Below are 24,590 nucleotides of genomic sequence, written 5' to 3'. Positions count from 1 at the left end.
TATGTCGACAAAAACAAGGCAATACGAGAAAAACCTGTTGAATCATTTGAACAAGTAGCACCCAAGTGATCAAGGGGAAAACATGAAAATACGAGCAGTTTGCACAGCCTGCCCACGTAAACAGTTTGCTCGCAAATAACTAGCCGGCAACCACTGGATGAAAGCAGCAATCGATCGTGTGCTCCTTTGAGCAGTCACATTTGCAAGTAGCAATGATGCTAAAGCCATATGTTGAATCATAACTTAAAAATGTGTGCTTTAAAATTGAAAAGCAATGAAAAAAAAAAAGATTACCGGTTCGCAAAGAGCATGTGTCTCAACTGGTCCGTGACACAAAAAGGTTGGGGACCACTGCTCTACAGGTAGGCAAGGAGCACAACGTTTCGAAAGCGAGCAAAGGTGGTGTGACTAAAAATCCAAGTACCTTCTGAAGACCGGCTGCTGGTCGTTGCGTGGGCTACACAAGACACCTGTGACATCTCATTTGAAGAGATGTGGATCATAAAATACACATTTGGTCATAGCTGTCGATATTCCTGCCGCAAATGTTTTCAACGGTCTCATTTCACAAGTTCCTGGTGGCCGTATAAGACGTAACAGATAGTTGTGACAAATGTCCGAAACAGCCATGTCCATTGATCTTGGAAGCATGGAGATCCTGGAAGAACACCGAGTTTTTAAACGCCACGGCACACACGATATACAGTGCAGTGTTTTGTTTTTTCAGACAACAAGTGGGAATGTGGTGAATTTAACAAATGCTCAAAAATCCGAACCTCTCGTGACAGCCGTATGTATCCATGTAAAAGGATTTCCGTGTCAACATGCAACATCTGTTTCACTACGTTCAGCCACTGTGGAACATACAAAGTGCCCTGCTGCAGGACCATTTAGGGAATCAATGATGTCTTTGTGCGCAGCGGGTACAAGATTATTTTAGCAGATCTCCTGCCTTCAAAAGGCACGTGGCCCTTTACTGTGGTGAAAGAAGATCGAGAAAAAAAAACACCCGCTGCATTGCGTATTCAAAGCTCTTAATTTTGGGGGGATTATCAGGTGAAATGAACGTCAAATTGTGGGTAGCGTGTTTTTCTCTGCCGTCCTGCGGGACCAAAAACTGAACCTTAACCCCGCGGTAGATCCAGTGCGCGTGCACGTGGGGACACGCTCACAACCTCACGTGCAAACCTTGTTTTGACTTTTCATATGCCCAAACATGCATCGCACGATGTTCATTTTTTGAAAATGCAGACAGGGAATTTTACACGACGGGTAATAAGATCATTTAAATACATATATGGAAGGAAACTCTATGGTAAGAAAATGTTACATACTGTGCAGGCTGTGATGCAGAGAAACTTTGAGCGCGAATAACAACTTCACAAGCAAGCATGCAATAACGACATGGAACTTAACAGGGTGGTAAATATCAGTACAGGAATTCCCCGCATTGCTGTTCGAATCCCGTCGCAAAAGGCGACATAACTCGCGGTGCACGGGGGCTGTTTCCACCTACCTTGATCCCGATAACTGCAGAGCTGCCGTGCTGGAAGAAACTTGCGCGTAAAAATGTGAGCGAGCTCAACTTCCGAGACAGGGAGCGCCCTCGCCTTTTTTTCTTTTTTTTCTTCTTTTATTAAGGGAGGGGAGTCGAGGGGGGAGAGGGGCGAGGAGGGAGGGAGGGAGGGACACGGCTGAGCAACAAGTCTACTCCTGGCAACGCTTTGCCCTGATTTCTGCCACGAGTGTCTGCAACTCAAAATAGCGGACAATTTAAATACCCTGATTAAGATGCAGGAATTCGAAAAAAATAAAATTGCAAGCTCACTCTCAATCGAACTATATTTATTGACGATGATTAAATAGATGCCAAATTCGGTATTTTACCTGCATTCTAAAATTTGATTGGAAGTAGACCTACGAAACCGAACCATTCACGCACCTCTATGTTATTTTATGCTTTCATCTTCAGGGTAATTCAAGTGACTTAAGACAACAGCCTCCTCAGTGGATAAACGGTCAGACTTGAGGGCAAGAGAGGGCCCACACAAATCACTGTGGCCCCTGGCCCCTCGAGACAGTGTTCTTTGTTCTTTGTGATTAAACACACACAAGGCTTCCTTTAAATGCATGTCGCAAATAGACGAGATATTTCTCTGTCATCAAAAGTACCCTGCACAACGACAATCTCAGGTGAGAAGAAGGGTCCAGTACAATCGCTTTCATCTCCCAGTGTTTCACATTCGGTACAGGGGGGCTCATATGGAACAAATACATTTCAAATGACAACTGAGTCAAATCTTCAATATACTGGTACTGTGCTTATAAAGTTAACCTCAGAACACATTCCCACCCCCCCCCCATACACACACACATTTTCTCGTCCACTTGTCCTCATAAGGGGACACCCTGAATTGGTTGCCAGCCAATCACACGGCACACATAGAGAAAAAAAAACATTCATGCTCACACTCACAGCTAGAGAAAATTTTGAGTGTTCAAATTGACCGACCACGCATGGTTTTTTTTTTGGGAATGTGGGACGAAACAGAGTACCCGGAGAAAACCCACGCAGTCACGGGGAGAACTTGCAAACTCCACAGAGGAATGTAGGAGCTGTAATCGAACCCCGCACCTCTGCACTGAGAGGCCAACGGGCTCACCAGTCTGTGTCCTTTTTCTGAATGTGGCCTTCCGGTGTGGAGTTCGCATGCCATTTCCTCCCACATTCCAAAAACATGAATGGCAAATTAATGGAACACTTGAAATTGCCCCAAAGTGTGAGAGTGAGCGCGCATGGTTGTTTGTCTATCTGTGTGCCCTGAAATTGGCTGTCAACCTGTTTAGGGTGTACCCCGCCTAATGCCCGAAGACAGCTGGGTGAGGTTTCAGCACGCCCTGCGACTCATGTGAGGATAAGTGGAGCTTAAAATGGAGGAATATGATGATGGTATTATCAGTTATTGATTTTTGCTGTCACGGTGGGAAGGTGGCAAACTACAGAAGATGGCACTGTGTTCATAGGTGACTAACTCAACTGAAAAAAAGTGTTTTATGTCCATGTAGGACTAGGTTAGCTAATTCTCACAACGCTTCTTGTTTTTTTTCATAGTGTGTGTCCATAACATAATCGTCTCACTGTGCTCCTTCTCCCAGTGTGTTCTCTGCTGTGTGGGGTCACAGGGTCCTCTGCTACAAATTGGCGAGACTGGCATATGAATAGATTTTATTGGGTTTGGAGACAGAAATTATTGTGCGGTTTGACGTATGCCAAGACGGTACACCTCTCTCCAAATGGAACTGTGAGGCCAATTCCTTGATTGTTGCTGGAAGCGGAAAACATTTGGCTTTGATATTTCAGCTTTCATTCCTAGATGTTTGCTGCGGAGTCATGGTCAACCTTTGAGAATAGCACCTTTTTTTTACCATAGCCATATTTGAAGTGAGCAAAAGCACCGTAAACATACCGTGTGACCGACTCACTGACGGGTCTGTTTGTTGGCTATGCAGGTTTATTCAAAAAGTAATAATTTCAATTTCAATTTTGAGTTTTTCCTTCTGAAGACTACATTTATACTGGTTATACACTCAAAAATGTGGGGTGTTGAATTTTCCCAATTTTAATTGATCAAGTGGCTGCGTGCACAAAATGAAATCATCTGGATCCAGACATTTTTTAAGTCACATCTAGTAAGACGATATGTCAAGTTAAAGAATGTGTCTGGATCCAGATGATAACATTTTGTGCAGTCAGTTGATTCAGTAAATCTGAGTAAATTTAACAAAAACTTATTTCAACGTAAGTGTAGCCAACATAAAAAGTGGACCGCTGTCTGTGGGTGGCAAAACAAGCAAGTGTTAAACTGAGAGAAGATGGAAAATCTGTCAGACCTAATTGCACAAACATTGGCAATGCAACCATTTGGGATGCCCTAAACAAGCAATAAAAATCAGTGGTGCTCTCCAGGAACACACATCAAGCAAACAACAGCTGTTGTGGACGAGACAGGTTTTGAAGAAAGACCCGGAAACAACCGGTGGAGAGAATCATGACCATGACCAAAAGTACAGGTGGTACACTTGTAGGTGCAAACCACTCACTAGCAAGAAAAATGGAATGGCCTGATTGGGATTTGTGCAAATTCTGGGACATTTTTTGATTAATGTGGACTGAAAGATGAACTTTTACCAAAGTGATGTCTTAGAGAAAGAAAGGATCCTGTCATGATCGTAAACACACAAGCTGTAGTCCATTTTACCTGCTTAAGAGGACACCGGAGGGACTAAGCCACCAAAAGAGACAACAATTGACAGAGGCTCCTATAAAAGCCTGAAAAAGGAAGAGAAAAAAAAGGGATGGCGATGATAATCGTTCCCAGGCTTGATGCAGTTATTGCAAGGATTTGCAAATAAATCATCCATCTATTTTCTGTACCGTAGCACTTTCCTCTCCCAGCTGATGTATGATACACTGTACGTCTGCTGAGCTTAAGTTCTACAGACTCATACAATTATTGGTAATAAGACCTAAGTCGCTCTGGAGCAGGCTAATCACCGGGGAAGCTGTTTTCGTTGTGAAATGTAGCTACAGTATTCGATAGCAGACCTCAGAAATCAAATCAAATCAAATCAAATCATCAGCATACCCGCATGAGGGGATGTTGCACAAATATATCACAACTGACAACAATGACATTACGCCTATCAGCTAAGGCCACCTACGGTATGTTGCGACACACTCGGGTATCCACAGGCACGTTAAAAGTGAAACTGTATTGTGAAAAGCCAGTGACTGAAAGTTTGACGTGAGGGTTAAGAAAGAACATCTGCGGGATGTCTTTGTGCTATACAGGTAGCAACCAGATTAATTGTCCTCCCACCGTAATTAACCTCCCCTCTTTGGAAGAAGAAGAAAGGCCTAGTGCTGTGGTGGCTCTCAGCCCGTGAGATAACATCATCTGACACACTGATTTGGGAGACGTAATTTCACCCCCGCACTCTTGTCATTTCTCATTCATGCATACTTGAATGGTGACTTGCGCCACTTCTCATTGAGATACTCGTCCTCGGAAGAATCCCCCTAACGGCCTCTGTTTCTGCTTTGGATATTGAATTTAAATGGTACGTTTAAAAACAAAAAAAGGATTTCTTTTTGTTCTCGTTCACATCTTCTGACAACAGCAAAGTTTTGAAAGTCTGCAAGGTTTTCGTTACCATTAATGATCACTGACCACTTGGGAAGTGAGGAATTGTGTTTGTGTGTGTGTGTGTGTGGGGGGGGGGGGGGGCGCAACCCGCACTACCCATCCTCCACCAGTCCTCTCCCATTATGTAGCGGATGTTATCCATGCATTGTTAGGTACATTGGAATTGAACGTTTGTCTTTGTTTGAACAGGTGTATCGCTCCGTTTTAAGATTGGTTTGTGTGAGGTCATCTGGAGTGATACGCTTCATTTGAATTTTGTTCACCGACAATTCCATGCTCACCTCAACAAATGACTGTCTTGACAGATTTTGTACAATACTGCTTTGCCCTAGAGCAAACCTGGGCAAATTACGGCCCGCGGGCCGGATCCGGCCCGCTGGTCTTTTTAATCCGGCCCGCCGATGGTTGGCACAGTACACAATTAAGGTTCGATGTAAATGATTGTATTCATTTCATTTGGACTTGTAATGACAGGCATTTCAACGCCAGGTGGCGCAGTTACTTGAAGTTGCAGAGCACAGGGAGGGAGGGGGAGACGATACGGAAGCCCGCAGTAGTAGCGCTAAATTAAGTAACTCCGCTCGATACGACGGAATAAGTGTGTCCGCGCCGCTATTTTCAATCATTGATTCCAAAACGACGACATGCAAGTGACTCTTTATTGCAGTGAGTTTTACTGGAATTGCGAACATTTTTACGTCCTGTAGATCATGGCATCCAAACGAAGAGGAACAGTAAGTGAAGTGCATCTGATTAAACGAAGCGGGTTACAAAGTACGAAACATTCAAGAGACGCTTGGAATCTGAAAGACTCAAATCTACGAGACTACGAAACAAGGAAGCGATTCTTGCTCAGTCCGATTCTGGGTGTTTCCATGCTCAGGGTGAATTGTATGCGGCTCGACGGACAGTCGAGTAAATAATCGTTTCCTGAAATGGTTCGACTGTTATCGTGCTAAAAACTTTCCGCAAACTGGACCGCTAATAAGAGAGCAATCGATTTCCATAGCGGTATGGGCATCGAACACTTTGAAGCGTCCCGTGGCTGGCTTCAAAAGTTCGATGCACGACATCAGCTGAGCAACGCTGTCTTGTGTGGTGATCGAGGGGAGGTCAAGTTCGAGACAGTGAGTGGAAAGAAAGCCACCAGGTCTTTTACGTGTCTCATTTGGGAGAAAATAGTCCTAATTTTGTTATATTTTGTCATATACCTATCTATATGCGGCATACATATACCTGTATGCTGCAGTTTATGGGCAATATATTGTTGCACTTTGTTGCTTGTCTTGTCACACATGTATGTTATTAACATACTTGGAAGTTCATACAGGACATATACCATAGTTGTTTCACTGTTCTCATTAAAAAATAAGTATGGTAAGACTTAAATGCTTTTGTTCTGTTGATGTTTGGTATGGACTGTCAATATATACATTTTTTTTATATGTACCGTATCTTGTGCTGACCCGGTCCACCTGTCAAATTTAGAAATCAATGTGGTACCCGAGCCAAAAGGTTTGCCCACCCCTGGACTAGATTGATCTCTCCTGAACAAGAAAAAAAATCAAAACACTGAAACATGCTTGCTTATATTTTTTCTACATTGTTTGGCAGTTAGGACAAAAAAAATGTGAGTTCTGTTACATTATTACTGGCATACAAAGACATTGTGCTATCTTCATGGGAAATTTAAAATCAGAAAGCATTGTAGTGTTCATCTTACTGAAAAAGAGTTACAAGTGTTGCACAATTAGAATTGTTTTGCATAATTTCACTGAAGAAATAATTTTTCTGTAAAATAACTGCACTTTCATTATCTAGAAATAATACATACTCTTATCAGCTTCTGTAAACAATGTCATTAACTTATTTCAACGTAGAAATAAAATCGAAATCAGGAGTAGATTTCTAACTTTTGGCCCGGCCCTCCACAATATTTTCTGCTTCTCATTTGGCCCCCCCGGGAAAATAATTGCCCACCCCTGCCCTAGAGCCTAGGGTGTCCCTTTGACTCAGTGAGCGAAATGTGGGAGGTAGAGTGAGGGGGGTGCGAAAAATGCTGACTCCTGATGATCAATGGAAGATACCAACAACGCACTGAGCGGTTCATTTAGTAGACTGCCTCACCCTGAACGTGTAACTGAAAGGGACTGGAGGTCCTTCTTTCCTGCTCCTGTCCTACTTTTCAACCAAGAAGGGACTGCTTGGGACATGTGATTTTTTTTCTTTTTAATAAATGCTAAAATGAATGAATGAATCTCATCCATGTATGTCATTAAACCATGCGTAGTTGTAGTAAAAAGTTAGACATAGACTGACATTTGGAATGAGTACAGCATAATATTTTTGGAGGATAAGCGGATCACAAAATGAAATGGACGGATGGATGATTTGAACTGTTGTTTTTCCACCGTTGGATGATAATGCAACTTACAGTTTTACAGTTTGGACTTTTTTTTTTGTTGAGCCATTCATGGAAAATTAAATGAAAATAACATATTCATTAAAGATAGAATATCACTTTTTACTGCTGAAAGTTACAAAATAAGTTTACGATCCCTCGAATGGGATGCTGTTGTCCTCAATAATCTTTGCCCATTTTACCATTTACCAAAGAGATTTATTCTTCCTTGATATATGTGCTTCACTGTAAACTTTGCTGCTGAATTTCTATTCACACACTTGTGCTTGAACAGTACTATGATCAGTTAATCTTGACACATTTTACACAGTCTAGAACATATAGTGACGATTGCAGAAATCAATGAAGACAGCGTGTTGCTCTGCTGGAGGGCTGGCGTCGTCACCACAGGAAATGAAGAACCATATGTATGTGATAAAAAAAAAAGACTGCCCAGCTGTTTCTTGTAGTGTTCTTCAGGTTGCAATTAAATGGCAAGCCGACCAAAGTGCTGTCACATGCCAGCTCTCTAAATACCACAGGTTTGTCTTAAGTGGCCAATAGAAATGCCATATTCTATTGACGTTGTTAAAAATATATATATATACAAAAAAAAATTACATTCAACATCACAACACACCTTGAACCGAGCTGACTCTTAAGGTGTACACATCCCAAAGTAAAGCAGAAATTGATCCTGCAGTTAGACATTAAGTAAGTAATTAGTGCACCCATTTGTGTGCGCCGACTCAAGTAAGGCAGCCAAGTGAATACCTTTGCTGGAAGAACTGCGCTGTTCATGCATGTCAGATGAGGAAACTCTTGGAAAGCAGCAGTCTTTTCTCAATGATATCATCGAGCAAGATTTTCATGAAGGGAATGTTGAGGTGGCATCGCTGGATGGAACACAGTATTTCGTTACCCCGACTGTTGTCTTTACAAAGTGACTTATGCCATCTGTGACAAATAAATGAAACACCCTCTCATTGTCATTCCTCATTGCCATCCCTGTGCTTGGGAAGGATTTCAATCCTTTTAATCGAAACACACTCATTCCACAGTGTCATCATGTCTTGGATGTGTAGATCGTTCCACTTATTTACAATAATTATGCAACCTGTTGGAATTCGAGACTTGATGGAGATGGGCTGTTTTTTTAAATTCTTCTTCTTTTTTTTTTTTTTACTAATTGTAATCTGACTCATACAAAAGCTTATGTCACGACTGGCAAAGGAAAGTGAGGCATAACATTTCACATCCGCAGTGTATCCGCTCATTAATGTGTACATCTTTAAAGAAGAAATGCACTCAAAATGGGTGTCGCACAGGTGCAGTGACTTCAAAGTGGATGAGCAAATGGTTCACTGAACTCAGGAAGGATAATTAGAATTTGGCAACACTTTGGTGTTACATTAAAGGCTATACTGAACAGACAGGGAGACTGAGTTGGGGTCTGCAGTGTCCAAAAACAGAACTTGGTTTGACAACGTTGTAAACACAGTCAACATTGTTAACTTGTGGTCAGTGAGAATATTTGTTCGAAAGGTTACAATCTCCTCTTTAAAGTTAGGCCTACTGGCCGTGCACTGTAAAAAAATAACAGAAGATGAATCAAATTTGTGTGAACTCCAAATTTCAAGGCAACAATATTCGATGAAATTTTAAGTTGGGCAATTCAACAAAATTGTTTAAGTTTTGCTTTCACCCTTTTCCAACAAAGAAACGAGTTCAAAGAACAGCCCCTACTCTCTTGTATTTTCCTGCAATTTCAAGATATAAGTAACAACAACTCAATAACTTATATTTTAAAGGTAGTTCCAACTTAAATACTGTTTTAGCCCCAAAAATATAAATTGTGTTTTTCAAGTGTGTGTAGTTCCCCTTTATACATTTAAAGGTTCAATGCAACACTTAAAAAATGTCATTTTCTGAGGTTTGCAAGATACATTTCGGTGGAAAATGCCCGGGATTTCGTTTTCTTTCATATTTTCAAGTGGTGCAAAAAATCGAATTGAAAACGCAGCAATCTATGGCAAGCCATTTGAGCATTTATTCCAAATCCCTGATATCAAACATAAGTGTGTTACACTAGTTCGATCTCTTTCAGCACTAGTTCGACACTCGGCCACACTAGTGACACACTTTGTCGAACTAGTTGCATACAAACTCCAACTAGTCGTTCATTTTCAGCAACATGTCAACTTGTCAATCATGGATTAATCTAACATGTGAATTTGTGACCCGTGATTTCCTGCGCGAGTAAACAAGTGCGAGCTGAAATACTCACTAGTTTACTAGTGGCGGATAAAACAGTAGCTAGTTTACTAGTTAAAGCCCCTTGACGCCTTGATATCTAACTAGTGAGTGTCAAAAATGTTACTTGTTCACTGGTGATGCCCCAAATATTTACTAGTTGCACTAGTGCGACATTTAATGTCGCACTAGTTCAACTAGTGAGGTCTAAAATGTTCACTAGTAGAACTAGTGGATGCCAACCTGCTCACTAGTAAGCTAGTTGCACAAAATATAATGAGGAGGTGGGGCAGAAATGTGGCTGCAGGATTCCTATTGGATCTGCAGTTAAAATACACCAATCGGGATTCAGATTTTGTCATAATCACACCCACTTCATTTGCATGTTTTACACTAGTTTACAAGTTGTCTTGAGGATTTGCAGCTAGTTCACCAGAGGATGCCCATTATTGGTTACATGTCGACGAGTGAATCCAGAAATCCAAACTAGTAAACTAGGTGCAATCGATTTGACCTTACATGTTAACTAGACGGTTTCAAAATGTGAACATGTTCACAAGTCAATGTAGAGATATCCACTAGTTACACTCGTTGGGCTCATTTTCACTGTACTTGTTAACTAGTGATACACATGTTTCCTCACTAGTAAACTAGTTGGGTTCAGTGTGACACACTAGTGAGCTAGTGACACAGAGTTTCATATCACTAGTTAACTAGTGGAACGTATTTTGTCTCACTTGTCAGGCTCAATGCTGAACATGTATAGACTTTGACTGAACATGTTTGACAAAACTGGGCACTAGGTGACATGTGCACACATCTAGTTTACTAGTGAAATAATCACATTTGGCTAGTTTACATGTTTGGCAGTTACAAAACTTTACAAGTTCACTAGTTGTGCACACATGTCAACTAGTAAGCAATTTTATTTAGCTAGTGCGATGTGCATGCCAGCTAGTATGCCAAAAACATGAGCTAGTGCAACAAAAATCCCTACATGTTAGATATTTGTTGCACTCGTTGTGCACAGTCGCTCACAAGTGCTGATTAACACCAACAAGTGAAAAGAAAAGCCCAACATGTAGGAAAAATGTCAAAAATGTTCAGTCAAACCTTGCACAAGTTCATTTCTTGGTCTGACTAGTGAGACAAAATGCCTCCCACTAGTTAACTAGTTGAATAAACACGAACGTCTCTAGTGAACTAGTGGGCGTTTTGTGGCTTACATGTCAACTAGTAAGCCTCAAAATGATCTTACTAGTGAACTAGTGGGCGTTTTGTGGCTTACATGTCAACTAGTAAGCCTCAAAATGATCTTACTAGTGAACTAGTGGGCATTTTGTGGCTTACATGTCAACTAGTAAGCCTCAAAATGATCTTACTAGTGAACTAGTGGTCGTTTTGTGGCTTACATGTCAACCAGTAAGCCTCAAAATGATCTTACTAGTGAACTAGTGGGCGTTTTGGGGCATACATGTCAACTAGTAAGCATCAAAATGATCTTACTAGTGAACTAGTGGGCGTTTTGCGGCTTACATGTCAACTAGTAAGCTTCAAAATGATCTTACTAGTGAACTAGTGGGCACATTTATGGCCTTACATGTTCACTAGTAAGCGTCAAAATGATCTTACTAATGAACTAGTGGGCGTTTTGTGGCTTACATGTTCACTAGTAAGCCTCAAAATGGTCTTACTAGTGAACTAGTGGGCAATATGGAATAAATACTCAAAGGGCTTGCCTGGCAAACCCTGAGTATTTATTCATCCGTGATTGTATTGTAGACCAATGAGAGCACGTCCGACAGACACGTGGACTTCGGGCAGCCAATCATGATGCATTTCGAGCCAAGCCCCAACAAAAACGGAGGAGAAAACTTTCAGACGCATTGAAAGCGTTTCGGGTAAATATTACTCTTGTTGTTACACAAAATGTTGTTTTACGATTATTTTAGGCGGTAAAGTTATGGTGTAAATGTCAGATATGTGGTCAATTTATCAAGATGAAGCCTGCTTAAAAATCTGCTCCAACGATTTCGGAGATGTGTCTGACTTTGACAGCAATGGCGGCAGTTCAACGCTGACAGTCGCAGTCGGGTGCAGATTTATTTCGGCAGGACTTTCTCAAATCTGCCGTTTGCTCTGACAGTCACATTTTGTCTTATTACTCACAAGCTAATTGACATTTAAAAAATAGTTAAAGTTAATGTTTGGAACATGATTTTGCTCTGTTTGCTGCCTTAGTTCGTTTGAATTATTCGCTGCCTGCATTACATGAAGTACATTTTTTAATATTCACAAGACTGTAACTAACTGTGCATTATAAATAATGTAACATTTGCACTATGTTTTACTGGATCTACAACTAAACTAAACTAGGTCCTCGTTTCTGGGAGAGTCCACAGCACCTCCTGCATCACAACCATTCTGACGGCACACCTTCAGCAGCACGATGTTTCTAACGGGAGCTGGAGGGTGATCAGCCTCATTGAAGAACAGGAGGAGGAGAGGCACGTTTGTCATCTGTGATATGTTTTTAGAATTTTCTCCTCATTAAAAAAACTGTATGTTTTGTTAATTTCTTGATATAGTTCTTGTATTTAAATATTTTAACAATCAAATATTTTTCAACTGTGTTTTGGATATGAATTGTATGAAATAAATCAGTGAAGCCCCAATCAAATTCTACTCCATCTAATCTGCTCGATCACACTGCTGTCAAGATGCTGTAAATAATGCCTTCATTCATGATTGTAGAAACCCCAGAACGGTAAACATGTGATTATTTTATTTTAAAATATAAGAAGCCTATGTTTTTCAATTGTGCTCATTTTCGTTGTATTGCACGACAAATATAATAGATGAGCCGGTTTGGGGACATCATCAACCAAGCTGCTGCTCCAATTGCAATGCGAAATATTGTCCTGCTCTCCTAAATTCGCATCTACACCACAAATTATAGCATCCTAACTGATTTAGCAACAACTGAAAATTCACATCATTATTTAGGGAGAATATGTTGCAGAACTGTTGCATTATATACTTAATTTTATTTAGTATAGCATACATATATAAAAGTGGAAAGATACTGTAGAGCTGTACCATTACTCTTTATCTCCGTGTACATAATAAATAAACATCACCTACAGATACATTGACTGGTAAAAATTGCTTGATTCCTTCTGTATACTGTAGATATTACGCAAATGGCGGTAAATAATTGTTAAAGCTCAGAATCAGGTTTTAAAGGGTTCATTTTTTGCTCGGTGGTGCTCTTATTATGGAGCCAATAGGAGGTGTTCACTTCTGGCACTGTCCTGCCTCCTGATTAGCATTTAGCGTAACTAGTGTGACCAGTGAGCCATTAGTGTTTCACATGTTGTACAAGTGAACATTTTGCCATCACTAGTTAACTAGTTAAATCAAACGACCATTTAACTAGTTGACTAGTGAGTAGGGTGACATCCACTAGTGCGACATTTTGACTTCACTAGTCAAACTAGTGAAGTCAAAATGTCGCACTAGTGGAACTAGTGGATATTTGGGGCATCACTGGTGAGCAAGTAACATTTTTGGACTCACTAGTTGGATATCAAGGCTTTAACGGTCTTAAACTAGTGCACTATCAATGTTTTATCCTCCACTAGTTAACTAGTGGATATTTCAGCTCCCACTAGTTAACTAGTGCAGGAAATCATAGGCCACTAGTTAACATGTTAGAACAATCCACGTTTCACTAGTTAACACTTTTTAAACCTTACTAGTAAACTAGTAAGACTTTGAACCTCACTAGTTTGGTCTAGTGGGCCACTAGGGCATAAAAAAGCTGACTAGCTGGGAAGTTCCCTCTGCTTGTGTGCTTCCAGGTGTCACTAGTTAGAATTTTGTCAGCACTAGTTGGACAAAAGTGGCACTAGTTGCCAAAAATGAGTGGCTAGTGAGGATTTCTGTGCAACTAGTTCGACATTCGGTGTCACTAGTGTGGCCGAGTGTCAAACTAGTGCTGAAGGAGATCGAACTAGTGTAACACACTTATGTTTGATATCAGGGATTTGGAATAAATGCTCAAATGGCTTGCCATAGCAATCGGAATTATTACAAGGTAGTAGAATGATAGATGCAACGCAAATGTGAGTGTTCTTTTCAGAACACTCATCAATCTTCGTGACAAGTGACATCTTCCCACTGCCAGCATGCCCTCAAATCCGGTAATCGTGGCAAAATCGTTCTGTATTTTCCCCGCGCATTTCTATTCGGCAGTCATGAACTTCCGCGGTCTGTCGTGGCGCCGTCACGTGATCGTGGTACGTAGGTACAACGGGTCAATACGTAATTGCAACTGGCGGGTTCTCGGCTTCAGTTAGCTTCGCTTCCTGTGCACTTTTTGAGAGCTGACCAGTACGTTTGTTAGCTTGACGGAAATACATTACCAAGCCAAGATACATTTTCATGAGGCAAAACAAGTCTTTTGCGGTTTCTATTCACTGTAGTTCCGCTACCGACAATTCGCATTGAGCGAAAATGCAGTTGGCGTTTCTTTTGCTGTCGTTAATAGGCGTCTTTCAAAACTGTGGCTGCTCCCAGCTAAATGTGCTCAAACTGCTGCTCCCCCTGACCGGAGATACAGGAATTGACTTCACACTGGAAGCCACTGGGGGCTGCTATAGATGGTGAGTGCAGAGAAAAAGATGGTCAAAAGATGTCATTACATCGTGGACACATCTGTGAGTGTGAGTGAGTGAATGGGTGGCTTGAACAAAGTTACTTAACCTTACTGTGCTTGACCAATACATTAAGTGAAAAGTGGTCCCTCGCTACTTCGCCGTTTGGTCATGGCGGATTCAGTCGATTTCGGATTTTCATTTGTGACTACAACTTCATGTATTCTCCATGTATGTCAGATTGAGCTCACTTTTTGGCACATTTTACTCCCTTCTTAGTCAGTGCAGTAAAAAAAAGACTTCTTTTTTGGGGGGATTATTTGTTTTCCTAAACCAGAGACCATGAAAATTAGATAGCTCGTCGCCTGGAGTGAGCGGTTTGGCACTGTATTCATTCTACATGTAGCATTTTAAAAGTTACATTTCAGACTTTAGGACGGTAGGAGTTTGTGATGTTTCTTGCTTGCAATACCATCGATGATCAGACAGACGAGGACAGCGCCTCTTTTTTATCCAGTTGACACCCGCACGTTATACGTTACATACACGTTTCTCGTCAGGTGTCAACTGCATGTTGTCTCACACGTTCACCAAGAGAGGGTGCTAACGCACCGTGGAACAGACGTGAAATCCCGATTCACATTTACTGTATGCAAACATTACAGAATTGTTTGTGTGTGTGCGCGCGTGTGTGTGTGTGTGCGTGTGTGTGTGTGCGCGCGTGTGTGTGTGTGCGCGCGCGTGTGTGTGTGTGTGTGTAATTGCGCAAAAGAGCAGTAACTCCTCCACTCCCCTCCCAAATAAAATTAATAATAAGCAAAACTAATCCAACCTCGATTTTGTTGAAATTCACTTATTGCCAGAGGCTTTGGAACGCATCACCCGCAAAAGTGAGGCAACCCTGTCCTCATATTTTTCCAGGACATCAACTCGACCAAAAGTTGCGATCGTCCAGCCCATTGACGAAGGGACAGGCAGAGGCTGCTCCAGGAAGGCGGTTCTTCAAGCTCTACCGACGCAGCCCTCCAGATTGACCAGCACCATTCTAGCTGAAGATGTTGGTAATTATCAATTGGGAACGACAAGTCCATTGTGCTGTACCTAGTGGAGAAAATCTGCACAATCATCAAATTATTCTTATATTTCACAACCTTTCCTTCCCTCTTTATGATTGTGCAATCGTTTTTACATTCATTTTGTTCACCCACAAAAGTTGTTATGCTGTTATGACATCATGAAAAGTGCATTGCGAAGAAAAACGGCTAATCTTTTTCCTGAAACCTGCTTCTCCTGCCCTTGACCAAATCATAGCGACAGTACAGTTATCCCTCGTTTATCACGGGGGTTACGTTCCAAAAAGAATCCGTCATAAGTGAAATCTGTGAAGTAGGATTTATAAAAATAAAAAATAAAAAGCAAAAAAAAATGTGAGAGGGAGGAAATTTGTTAATAAAGTTGTATTTGATACTTGATAGTCAGCTTTATTTTTTATAGTTATTACACAATACTGAACTATGTATACAATGCAGAGGCGATTGCTCTAAGACTGCAAGGGAAGCTCAGCTTCCCCTAAAACACAGGTGCAAAACTCAAGGCCCGCGGGCCAGGCCGCCACAACATTTTATGTGGCCCACGAAAGCAAATCAAGCTTGACAAGTTCCATGATGCTTGCGAGAGTGTGAACCAAAAATTTCAAATTGTCATATGTAATCCACAATAACACTCATTATTCTTGACTTCTGATTATAAAACTAGTTATTGATCAATTTGTTGTGCGCTGTGTATGTGATATGTGGAGGGGATTAACTATTTATATGGTTTCCCAAAATTCACAACGGCCCTAAAAGGGAAACCGTAACTACAATGTGGCCCGCGACAAAAACAAGTTTGACACCCCTGCCCTAAAATGTCAAAAAGTAAGTGATCAAATCTATGTGTGTACGTAAAATTGTGTGGACATGTCATTGACTAAATATGCGCTACAAGGCGCTCAACTTTTGTTCCGAATGAGCTTCTTATTACTGGTTACGATGTGACTCTCTTCTCATTCATTCCCGCAGCTTCACTGTGCTTTAAACTGTGTGGACGCTGAGCGTCAACCGCGCGGACGCTGGCGTCTCGAGAGTTCAGTGTAGGTTGTCCCAATGCATTGAAACGAGACGAGTCATTGGATAAATGCTTGTTTTGTCCCGCCCATTGGACGCTCAGCGTGTCTGGGAGTCTATGGACAGTAGGCGTTTCGAGGCTTGCCCGGATGCTCATCTTTTCTGCATGATGATTGGATGATCTGTCTGAGGCTGAATCTCTTTTTGATTGTTTGTTTGTTTGTTGAACAAATAAAACATACAATACAGTAATAAATTGACAAAGGTGAAGGGAAGTAAAAATTGTAAAAAATTGCCAGTGAAATGAGCCAATCACCGATCTTATGGTGATCGCATCCTTTTCATTTTTTTTGAAAAGGAACAGAGAGTAGAATTCACGGATAAATAAACAGACACATTTTATGATGTAGGCCGAAACTGAGCTTCCCCTCCTTGACAGACCAGCATCCGCTACTGGTACAATGAAACCAAAGACCAAAAATTTGCAAAAGTAAATATGGCAAGCCGGACAGAGACGAGGTTCGGAGACTGTTCACGTTGGTCAGTCCCTTAGCCAATCAGGATGCAGAACACAATTCACTGTTTAAATAAAAGCGTTTAAAAAACTGCACTAAAAATAATTTGTGAAACAGCAAAGCCGCGGAAGGTGAACCGCGTGACAGCGAGGAATTACTGTATACACAGTACATGATGCAAGCACATTTCAATCTCTTTCATCAGCACAAACCCATTCGCGCTTACTGAGAGTAGTTTTTCCCACTGTGTGTAAAGTGGATTACCATCTTTCATTCACAGGGACAGGACAGACACTGAAGTGCGAAGTAATCCTTGACGTGATCTTGAGTATGACCATTGTTTCCACCATCAGACAGCTTCACCTGGACGATAACCCCCTTCCACTCGAAATTAAAGCGGTGGACTCTCAAGGTGCCTACGAGATGAACTTCCTCTCATTATAGCCTGCTGCTGCTCTGCTAAATACTCCCTTAACCAAGCTAATTGGCACTTCCAGGCTGGTCTTGATCACTGTAAAGTATTTATTGACCATTTGCATCTCTGCCTTCACATCACTCATCTGTTGCTGCTGTAAAGATTAACCAACTTCAATATCTTGATCAATGACAATGTTGGATCCCCTCGGGCTGGGCCGATGACCTGGTCGTGTTTGTTTTGATCCCCGAGTTGTCTTAAAGACAAAGCCATTTAACTAAATGAACTGTGGAAGCAGTCTGACGTTTTCTGTTCAAGGCTCTAGGCCAGTGGGGTCATCAACATGGTGCCACCGTGCACGATGGACCACATGAGGAGCCCGCCCGCTGGTCTATTGTGAAAATATAAACACACTTGCAGAAATGTATACAAAGGAAGTGTTACGTGCGGATATTTATCGGTTTCGTACCTTACAATACAATACATCTTGATTTAAGATAAGATATCGTTTATTAGTCGCACACTGGGGAAATTTACAGCCTCCAGCAGCAAGAATGTAGGCAGAAAGAAGAAGAAAAAACAAACAAACACCGTCCAATTAAGTGCAATATAAATACAAAATGGATAAATCGCAGTGCTATTTACAGTTGTTTTCCACATCATTCAATTATTAAATATTATTGTTGCTATTTTTTATTCAGCAGCCTGACAGCAGTTGGTAGGAACGAGCGTCTGTATCTCTCCTTCTTGCAGCGCGGGTGTAACAGTCTCTGGTTGAAGGAGCTACGAAGTGCTGTCAGGGCGGGCTGGAGAGGGTGGGAGGGACTGTCCATCATAGCTTTTAGCTTAGTTAGCATCCTTCTGTTGCCCACCTCCTCCAGAGTGTCAAGGGAGCAACCCAGGACAGAACTGGCCTTCCTGACCAGTCGCTCCAGTCTCTTTCTGTCCCGGGCTGAGATGCTGCCTGACCAGCAGACAATGCCATAATGGATGGCCGAGGCCACCACCGAGTTATAGAAAGTCTTAAGGAGCGACCCCTGAACCCCAAAAGACCTCAGTTTCCTGAGTAGGAAGAGTCGGCTCTGTCCTTTCCTAATCAGGTTGTCCGTGTTTGTAGACCAGTCCAGTTTGTTGTTCAGAAGAACACCTAGGTACTTGTAGGAGGTCACCCTCTCTATGTCCATACCCTGGATGTTCATCGGTGCCGGTGAGGACTGTTTCCTGCAGAAATCCACAACCAACTCCTTAGTTTTCCTAGGGTTGATCTGGAGGAGATTCTGCTGGAGATTTGTAAAGCGCTTTTACAACAGCTGCAGCTGTAACAAAGCGTTGAACAAAACAGTTAGCATAAAGTAAAATAATAAACACAACACAAAACCTTGATAAATCACGGTTGATAATTTGGCTGCCGAGCGATATCATGAACATGTCTTCGCATAGATGAATAAAATTAAAGCTTCATTTGATCACATTTGTTGTGTCAGAGGTGTCTCAAACTCACATCAATACCCCAGAAGTCGCTCTCAATTTCAAAACAGTTGGTGACCTCTGTCATAGGGTATTAGGTTTTATGATTTGATTCATTGTCTTTGGCCTTTACAGTCATTACTTGAAGTAGCGAATAGAAGAATGTTGAGGATTCTGTCATCAAATGCTTATTCGTTTCATACTGGCCAACTCAGCCGCCAGTAGCTGCCATATCGGTGCGCTCAACATCCATCATTTCCCACCGTCCATGCAAATACCCTCAATGCCACCTGTTTCATACGCACTTGCTTCATCTTCACTCACTTGTTTGAGTATATGGAAAAGTCGAGCATGACTCTTGTGCTTTTCATTTTCCTTACAGGAAACCCCTTCAGCACTCTTGCAGGTCTGGTCTTTGACTGGAGTATCGTGAAGGATGTGGATGTGAATGGATTAACCGATTCTGATGATATATTGCGGCAAGTCTTCCCTTATCTGCATTATTTAGCAGCAACAAAATTACACATTAAATTTTCAAAATTATTTATGAGTAAGAATATGACGAATAAATACAGTGGTGCCTTGAGATAGAAGTGTCCCGATTCACTGTGAATCTTTTGAGATTCGAGTTGTCACTCGACCAGTTTTTGTTTTCATAGACAATCAAAATTTGAGATGAACGTGCCCTTCAGTCTTCCTCCACTAGATGACGGTGGCCAACTTCTCGACATCCGGCCACCACCGGTTCACATTGGTTTCCTTGCAGTGGAAGAACCGTACCAGTCGGTAGCAGTATTTAATATGCCATAAAGCTGCCAGTAGACCCCAATGTTGTGCGCTCACAGATTCCATGTTTTAATCTTCAAATGAAAGACAGTTAAAGTTGCATTTTGAGTGTTTTGGGGGGCTGGAACGGATTAACTGTGTTTACATTTAACTCAAAGAGCAAAGTTGATTGAGAAAAGAGTCTGCTCATGAAACAAATTTAGGTTTTAATGCTGGGCATCACAAAACTCCACCTGATATTCGACTAATATGTTCTTTTGGGTAAAATCCAAAGTGTCACAAAGTTAACATTGCTCTCTCTTGTCCCTTCTCAAGGTTTGTGAAGTTCTCCGAGTCCACATGCAAACCTCCTGAATACATCTCTGAAATGGAGCGTGTCGGAAAACAAGGCGATATCATTTTGGTGTCAGGCCTGAAAACAGGGCATGCGAAAGTGAAGACCAGAATTCCAGACTCCTGTATCAAGTAAGATAAAAATACTTTTCTGGCACAACTATTCAAATGGTTTGCCTGACAGGATTTCCTGGTGTTTGAAAATGAGAAGAATTTAAATTGTGGCCTCTGTGTGACCACAAACCTCCACTGATGTTTCGATCTAAAAATAGCAAGAGGGGATAATCATTGGTCCCAACCTGAGTTGTAATTTCACAGTTTTATGGCCTCTATGCGGCAATCGTAAAATAAAAGTTAACATCATAAATGACTCCCCCTTTCTGTATGAATGGGAAAAGACACCATTAAAGATGACGGTGAAAATGGAGGGGGTGATGGTATGAGAATTGATCCCTTTTTGAAATTTGTCAATTCTATTCATTTTTTAAAACGTTTTAAATTATGATTATTTTTTTTTGCGTGCTTTAAAATGAAAAAAAAAATAGCTATGGCCTAAAAAAGGGCGCCACCGTGGATGACTGGTCAGCACGTCTGCCTCACAGTGTAGAGGTGCAGGGTTCAATCCCGGCTGTTAGGTTCACACCGAACTTAATAATGCACAAAGTATAAACTGAAATCACTGGTCGCAAGGAGACAGGCATTAAAAAAAGCATGAAACCAAAAGCGCTTGCAAAGGTGAGAGTAAATGCAAAACAAAACGTCAAAAACCCAATAACACAAAAACAATCAAGAGTAATAGTTTAAAAATCTATCTGTCGATATATACATATATATATTAGAGCTGTCAGTTTAGCGCGTTATTATCGGCATTAATTTAAATGAATTTTAACGGGATTAAAATTTTTCTCGCGAGATTAACGCAGCACACCTCACAGCAGATGTTACGTTGCTCTATAGATAAACCAGAAACAAAAACAACAAGCGCGCTGCACAGGTCCACGCACATGTTTGTTTTGCCAGCCATGGCAGCGCGCGACACCGAAAACGGATACTTAAACAGTTTATGAATGGAAAGTTTACTTTTAAAGAGTTGCCAGATAGTTCCACTGTCAAGACCAAAGTTACCTGGATGTTTTGCAGTCGTAAACTGAGCTATCATCATAGCACGTCGAGTCTGAAATCTTTGTTGTTGTTTATTGAACATAAAACATATACAGTAATAATTTGACAGAAAATAAGGTCGATAAAATAGTAAAAAGAAAGAAATCAGTCTTCATTCAACACAGTTATTATGTTCAAGGGAGTAGGAAGAAGTAAAAAACGTATCCAGTCCTACCCCGTTATGTGTTTATATCTAATAAATCATTTTTATATCAATCAGAAAAGAAAAAAGTAAGAAGAAAGAAGTCTCCATTAAGGCTCATACTTTACCCTTAACCGTGATATTTTTACAACTTTTGGTTTGTATCGGGTTTATATAAATCCACACCCTGGCACTCTTGTGTCAATTTTCTCTTGTATTCATAATGGATATTTCAATACCTTTCTCTATTTATCAACTTAGTTCTGATTTATCATTATATTTAATGTTTTGAATTTATCATTTTAACTCTGATTGATGTAGGTTGTTTGTACTATTTTTTTGAATTTGTTTTTGAACTCAGCAAGCGATTTACTCATTTTCAGGTCCGTTTCGAGATTATTCCACAGATTAACACCTTTGATAGATACACTTCTTTGCTTGATGTTTGTTCTTGTTTTGAGTTTTTTGAATAAGTTGGTACCTCTTAAATCATAGCTGCTTTCTCGAATTTCGAAAAACCTCTGGATGTTTTGGCAGAGCAGGTTATTGTGTGCTTTGTACATTAATTGGGCGATTTTAAAGTCAACCAGGTCATACAATTTCATCGTATTTAATTTGATAAATAGTGGATTTGTGGGTTCCGTATATTTTGATCTATTAATAATTCGAATTGTTTTTTTTTTTGTAGTTTTAGAATAGGGAGTGTGTTTGTTTTGCAGGCATTTCCCCATATTTCCACACAGTAGGTCATATATGGTAATAATAATGAAGTGTATAATGTGTACAAAGATCTCTTATTTAGCACTTCCTTGGTTTTGTAGAGGATCCCTACGGTTTTGGCTATTTTTCTTTTTACGTTATCGATATGTGGCTTCCAACATAGTTTTGAGTCTATTACTAATCCGAGAAACTTGGTTTCATACGCTCTTTCTATCTCAATTGAGTTTACCATAATTTTAGCTTGGTGTTTGATTGGTCTTGTGCCAAAAACAATTAACTTCGATTTTTTCAGGTTAAGTGACAATTTATTTCTGTCGAACCAGTTTTTTAATTTGTTTAATTCGTTTTCTACGGTTGTCAGGAGCTGTTTCAGATTTATTCCAGAACAGTAGAAAGTTGTATCATCAGCAAATAGGACACATTTCAATTGTTTTGAGACCTTGCAGATATCATTTATATATAAGATGAATAGTTTTGGACCAAGCACTGACCCCTGAGGAACTCCATGAGTGATTTTCAGTTGATTCGTGTTTTTATTGTTGAGCTGCACGTACTGATATCTGTTTTCTAAATAACTTTTTATCCATTTATAAGCTACACCTCTAATGCCATATCTTTCTAGTTTTTTCAATAATATACTGTGATCTATTGTGTCAAAAGCTTTTTTTAGATCTAGGAAAACCCCAACAGTAAATTCTCTGTTGTCTATATTAGTGGCTATTGCTTCCACAAACTCCATAACTGCCATTGAGGTGGTCCGTTTTTCCCTGAAGCCATATTGATTCTCACTTAACAGCGCATGCTTTTGTATAAAGCTATCAAGTCTGCGAGAAAATAGTTTTTCTAATATTTTTGAAAATTGTGGTAGTAGTGATATTGGTCTATAATTTGTAAACCAATGTCTTTCTCCACTTTTATAGATTGGAATAACTTTAGCAATTTTCATTTTTGATGGAAAGATACCAGCTTTGAATGACAGGTTGCATATGTGCGTGAAAGGTCGCACTACATATTCTATAATCTGCTTTATTATTGTCATATCAATATTAAAGCAATCAGTTGACTTTTTATTTTTAAAAGTTTTTATAATATTTGATACTTCTTCTTGTTTCACAGCAGTAAGGAACATCGTGGAGGAGTTTTTTTCTACGTATCTATCTATTTCAAACAGGTTTGTTGGATCAGGAATTTGTTTTGCTAGGTTACTGCCGATGTTGACAAAATACTCATTAAATTCAGTTGCTATTTCTGCAGTTTTTTTCCAAAATAGTATTTTTGCCTTTGATAAAATACTCTGGATAATCCATTTTTTTAGGACTATTTCTGATTACTTGGTTAAGTATTTTCCATATTTCTTGTGTGTTACTTTTATTCTGCTCTAATAGGGCATGATAATGATCTGTTTTACTGGTTCTTATAATATTTATTAGTTTATTTTTATAGGTCTTATATATTTTTTCTGCTTCTTCAGTTTTCAATTTTAAAAACAATTTATATAAATTGTTTTTCTTTTTACATGCTTTTTCTATGCCTTTCGTTATCCATGGCTTACTTGGGTCTTTATACTTTTTGGAGACTTTAGTTAATGGAAAATGTTTATCGTATAAGGAGATTATGGTAGACTGAAATACTTCAAACGCTGTATTTGGGTCTTCGTTTGAGTAGACCTCGGTCCAGTTTTGTTTTTCTAGGTCTTGCTTAAAAGCATCGATGGAGCGTTGGGTTCTTAGTCTTATTTCTGTTATGTGAGTTGTTGACTTAGCTTTTCTATCAAAATAATTATGAAAAACTGCAAAGACAGGTAGGTGGTCACTTATGTCATTAATGAGAAGTCCACTTTCCATTTTATGATCAATCTTATTTATAAATATGTTATCTATTAATGTGGCCGTGTCAACTGTTATTCTGCTAGGTTTCAGGATTACTGGGAAAAAGCTGTTGCTGTACATAGTATTTATGAAGTCAGTTGTTTTTTTGTGTCCATTTGGGTTTAATAAGTCAATGTTAAAGTCACCACATATTATTCGTGTTTTCTTATCGTTGTTGTAACTGAGCATATCTGTTAGTTTTTTATTGAATGTGTCAATACATGATCCTGGTGTCCTATAGATGCAACTTATGATGATATTTGATGCCTTTTTATTATGTATTTCAATGGTTAGACATTCCATTAGGTTTTCTACTGTGTTTTTCAATCTCTCGATTTTACTGCATTTAAGTGCTTTGTCTACATATATTGCAACCCCCCCCCCCCTCCTTTTTTGTTTTCCCTATTAGTTGCAAACATTTCATAACCTTCTATTTCCATTTCAGTTGTTTTATCTTCATCAAGCCAAATTTCTGATATGGCAATTATTTTAAATTTATTGAATTTAGTCAGGTATTCTTTGATTTTTGTGACGTTTTTATAGAGACTTCTACTGTTTA

At 40.1% G+C, this 24,590-nt stretch overlaps 2 protein-coding genes and 1 long non-coding RNA gene across 3 annotated transcripts in view; 2 read left to right on the top strand and 1 right to left on the bottom strand.

The window, feature by feature from the left end:
- The window catches only part of fbln2 (fibulin 2), a 32,889-nt gene extending 31,295 nt beyond the window's left edge, over positions 1 to 1,594 (bottom strand). The window contains exon 1 of the mRNA XM_086120293.1: positions 1,517 to 1,594. The gene's annotated coding sequence lies outside the window, so the exon portion shown is untranslated. The remainder of the gene's footprint in view (positions 1 to 1,516) is intronic.
- A 10,038-nt stretch (positions 1,595 to 11,632) lies between these two features.
- On the top strand, positions 11,633 to 13,012 carry LOC147211015 (uncharacterized). The gene is made up of 2 exons (XR_015102428.1): positions 11,633 to 11,762; positions 12,238 to 13,012. It is a non-coding gene; the product is annotated as an uncharacterized LOC147211015 (long non-coding RNA).
- A 1,367-nt stretch (positions 13,013 to 14,379) lies between these two features.
- LOC147211014 (nuclear pore membrane glycoprotein 210-like) overlaps positions 14,380 to 24,590 on the top strand; it is a 49,400-nt gene continuing 39,189 nt past the window's right edge. Inside the window, 6 exon segments of the mRNA XM_086129539.1 lie at positions 14,380 to 14,528; positions 15,441 to 15,580; positions 17,420 to 17,551; positions 19,404 to 19,500; positions 20,123 to 20,265; positions 22,215 to 22,222. Of these exon segments, the coding sequence (XP_085985665.1) occupies positions 14,380 to 14,528; positions 15,441 to 15,580; positions 17,420 to 17,551; positions 19,404 to 19,500; positions 20,123 to 20,265; positions 22,215 to 22,222 (669 nt within the window).

The sequence above is a fragment of the Hippocampus guttulatus genome, chromosome 1 (assembly GCF_054856545.1).
Source record: "Hippocampus guttulatus isolate MCC_2025c chromosome 1, RoL_Hgut_1.0, whole genome shotgun sequence".
NCBI lineage: Eukaryota > Metazoa > Chordata > Actinopteri > Syngnathiformes > Syngnathidae > Hippocampus > Hippocampus guttulatus.
The sequence above is the reverse complement of the archived record's forward strand: the minus strand, read 5'-3'. Positions and strand labels throughout refer to the sequence as shown.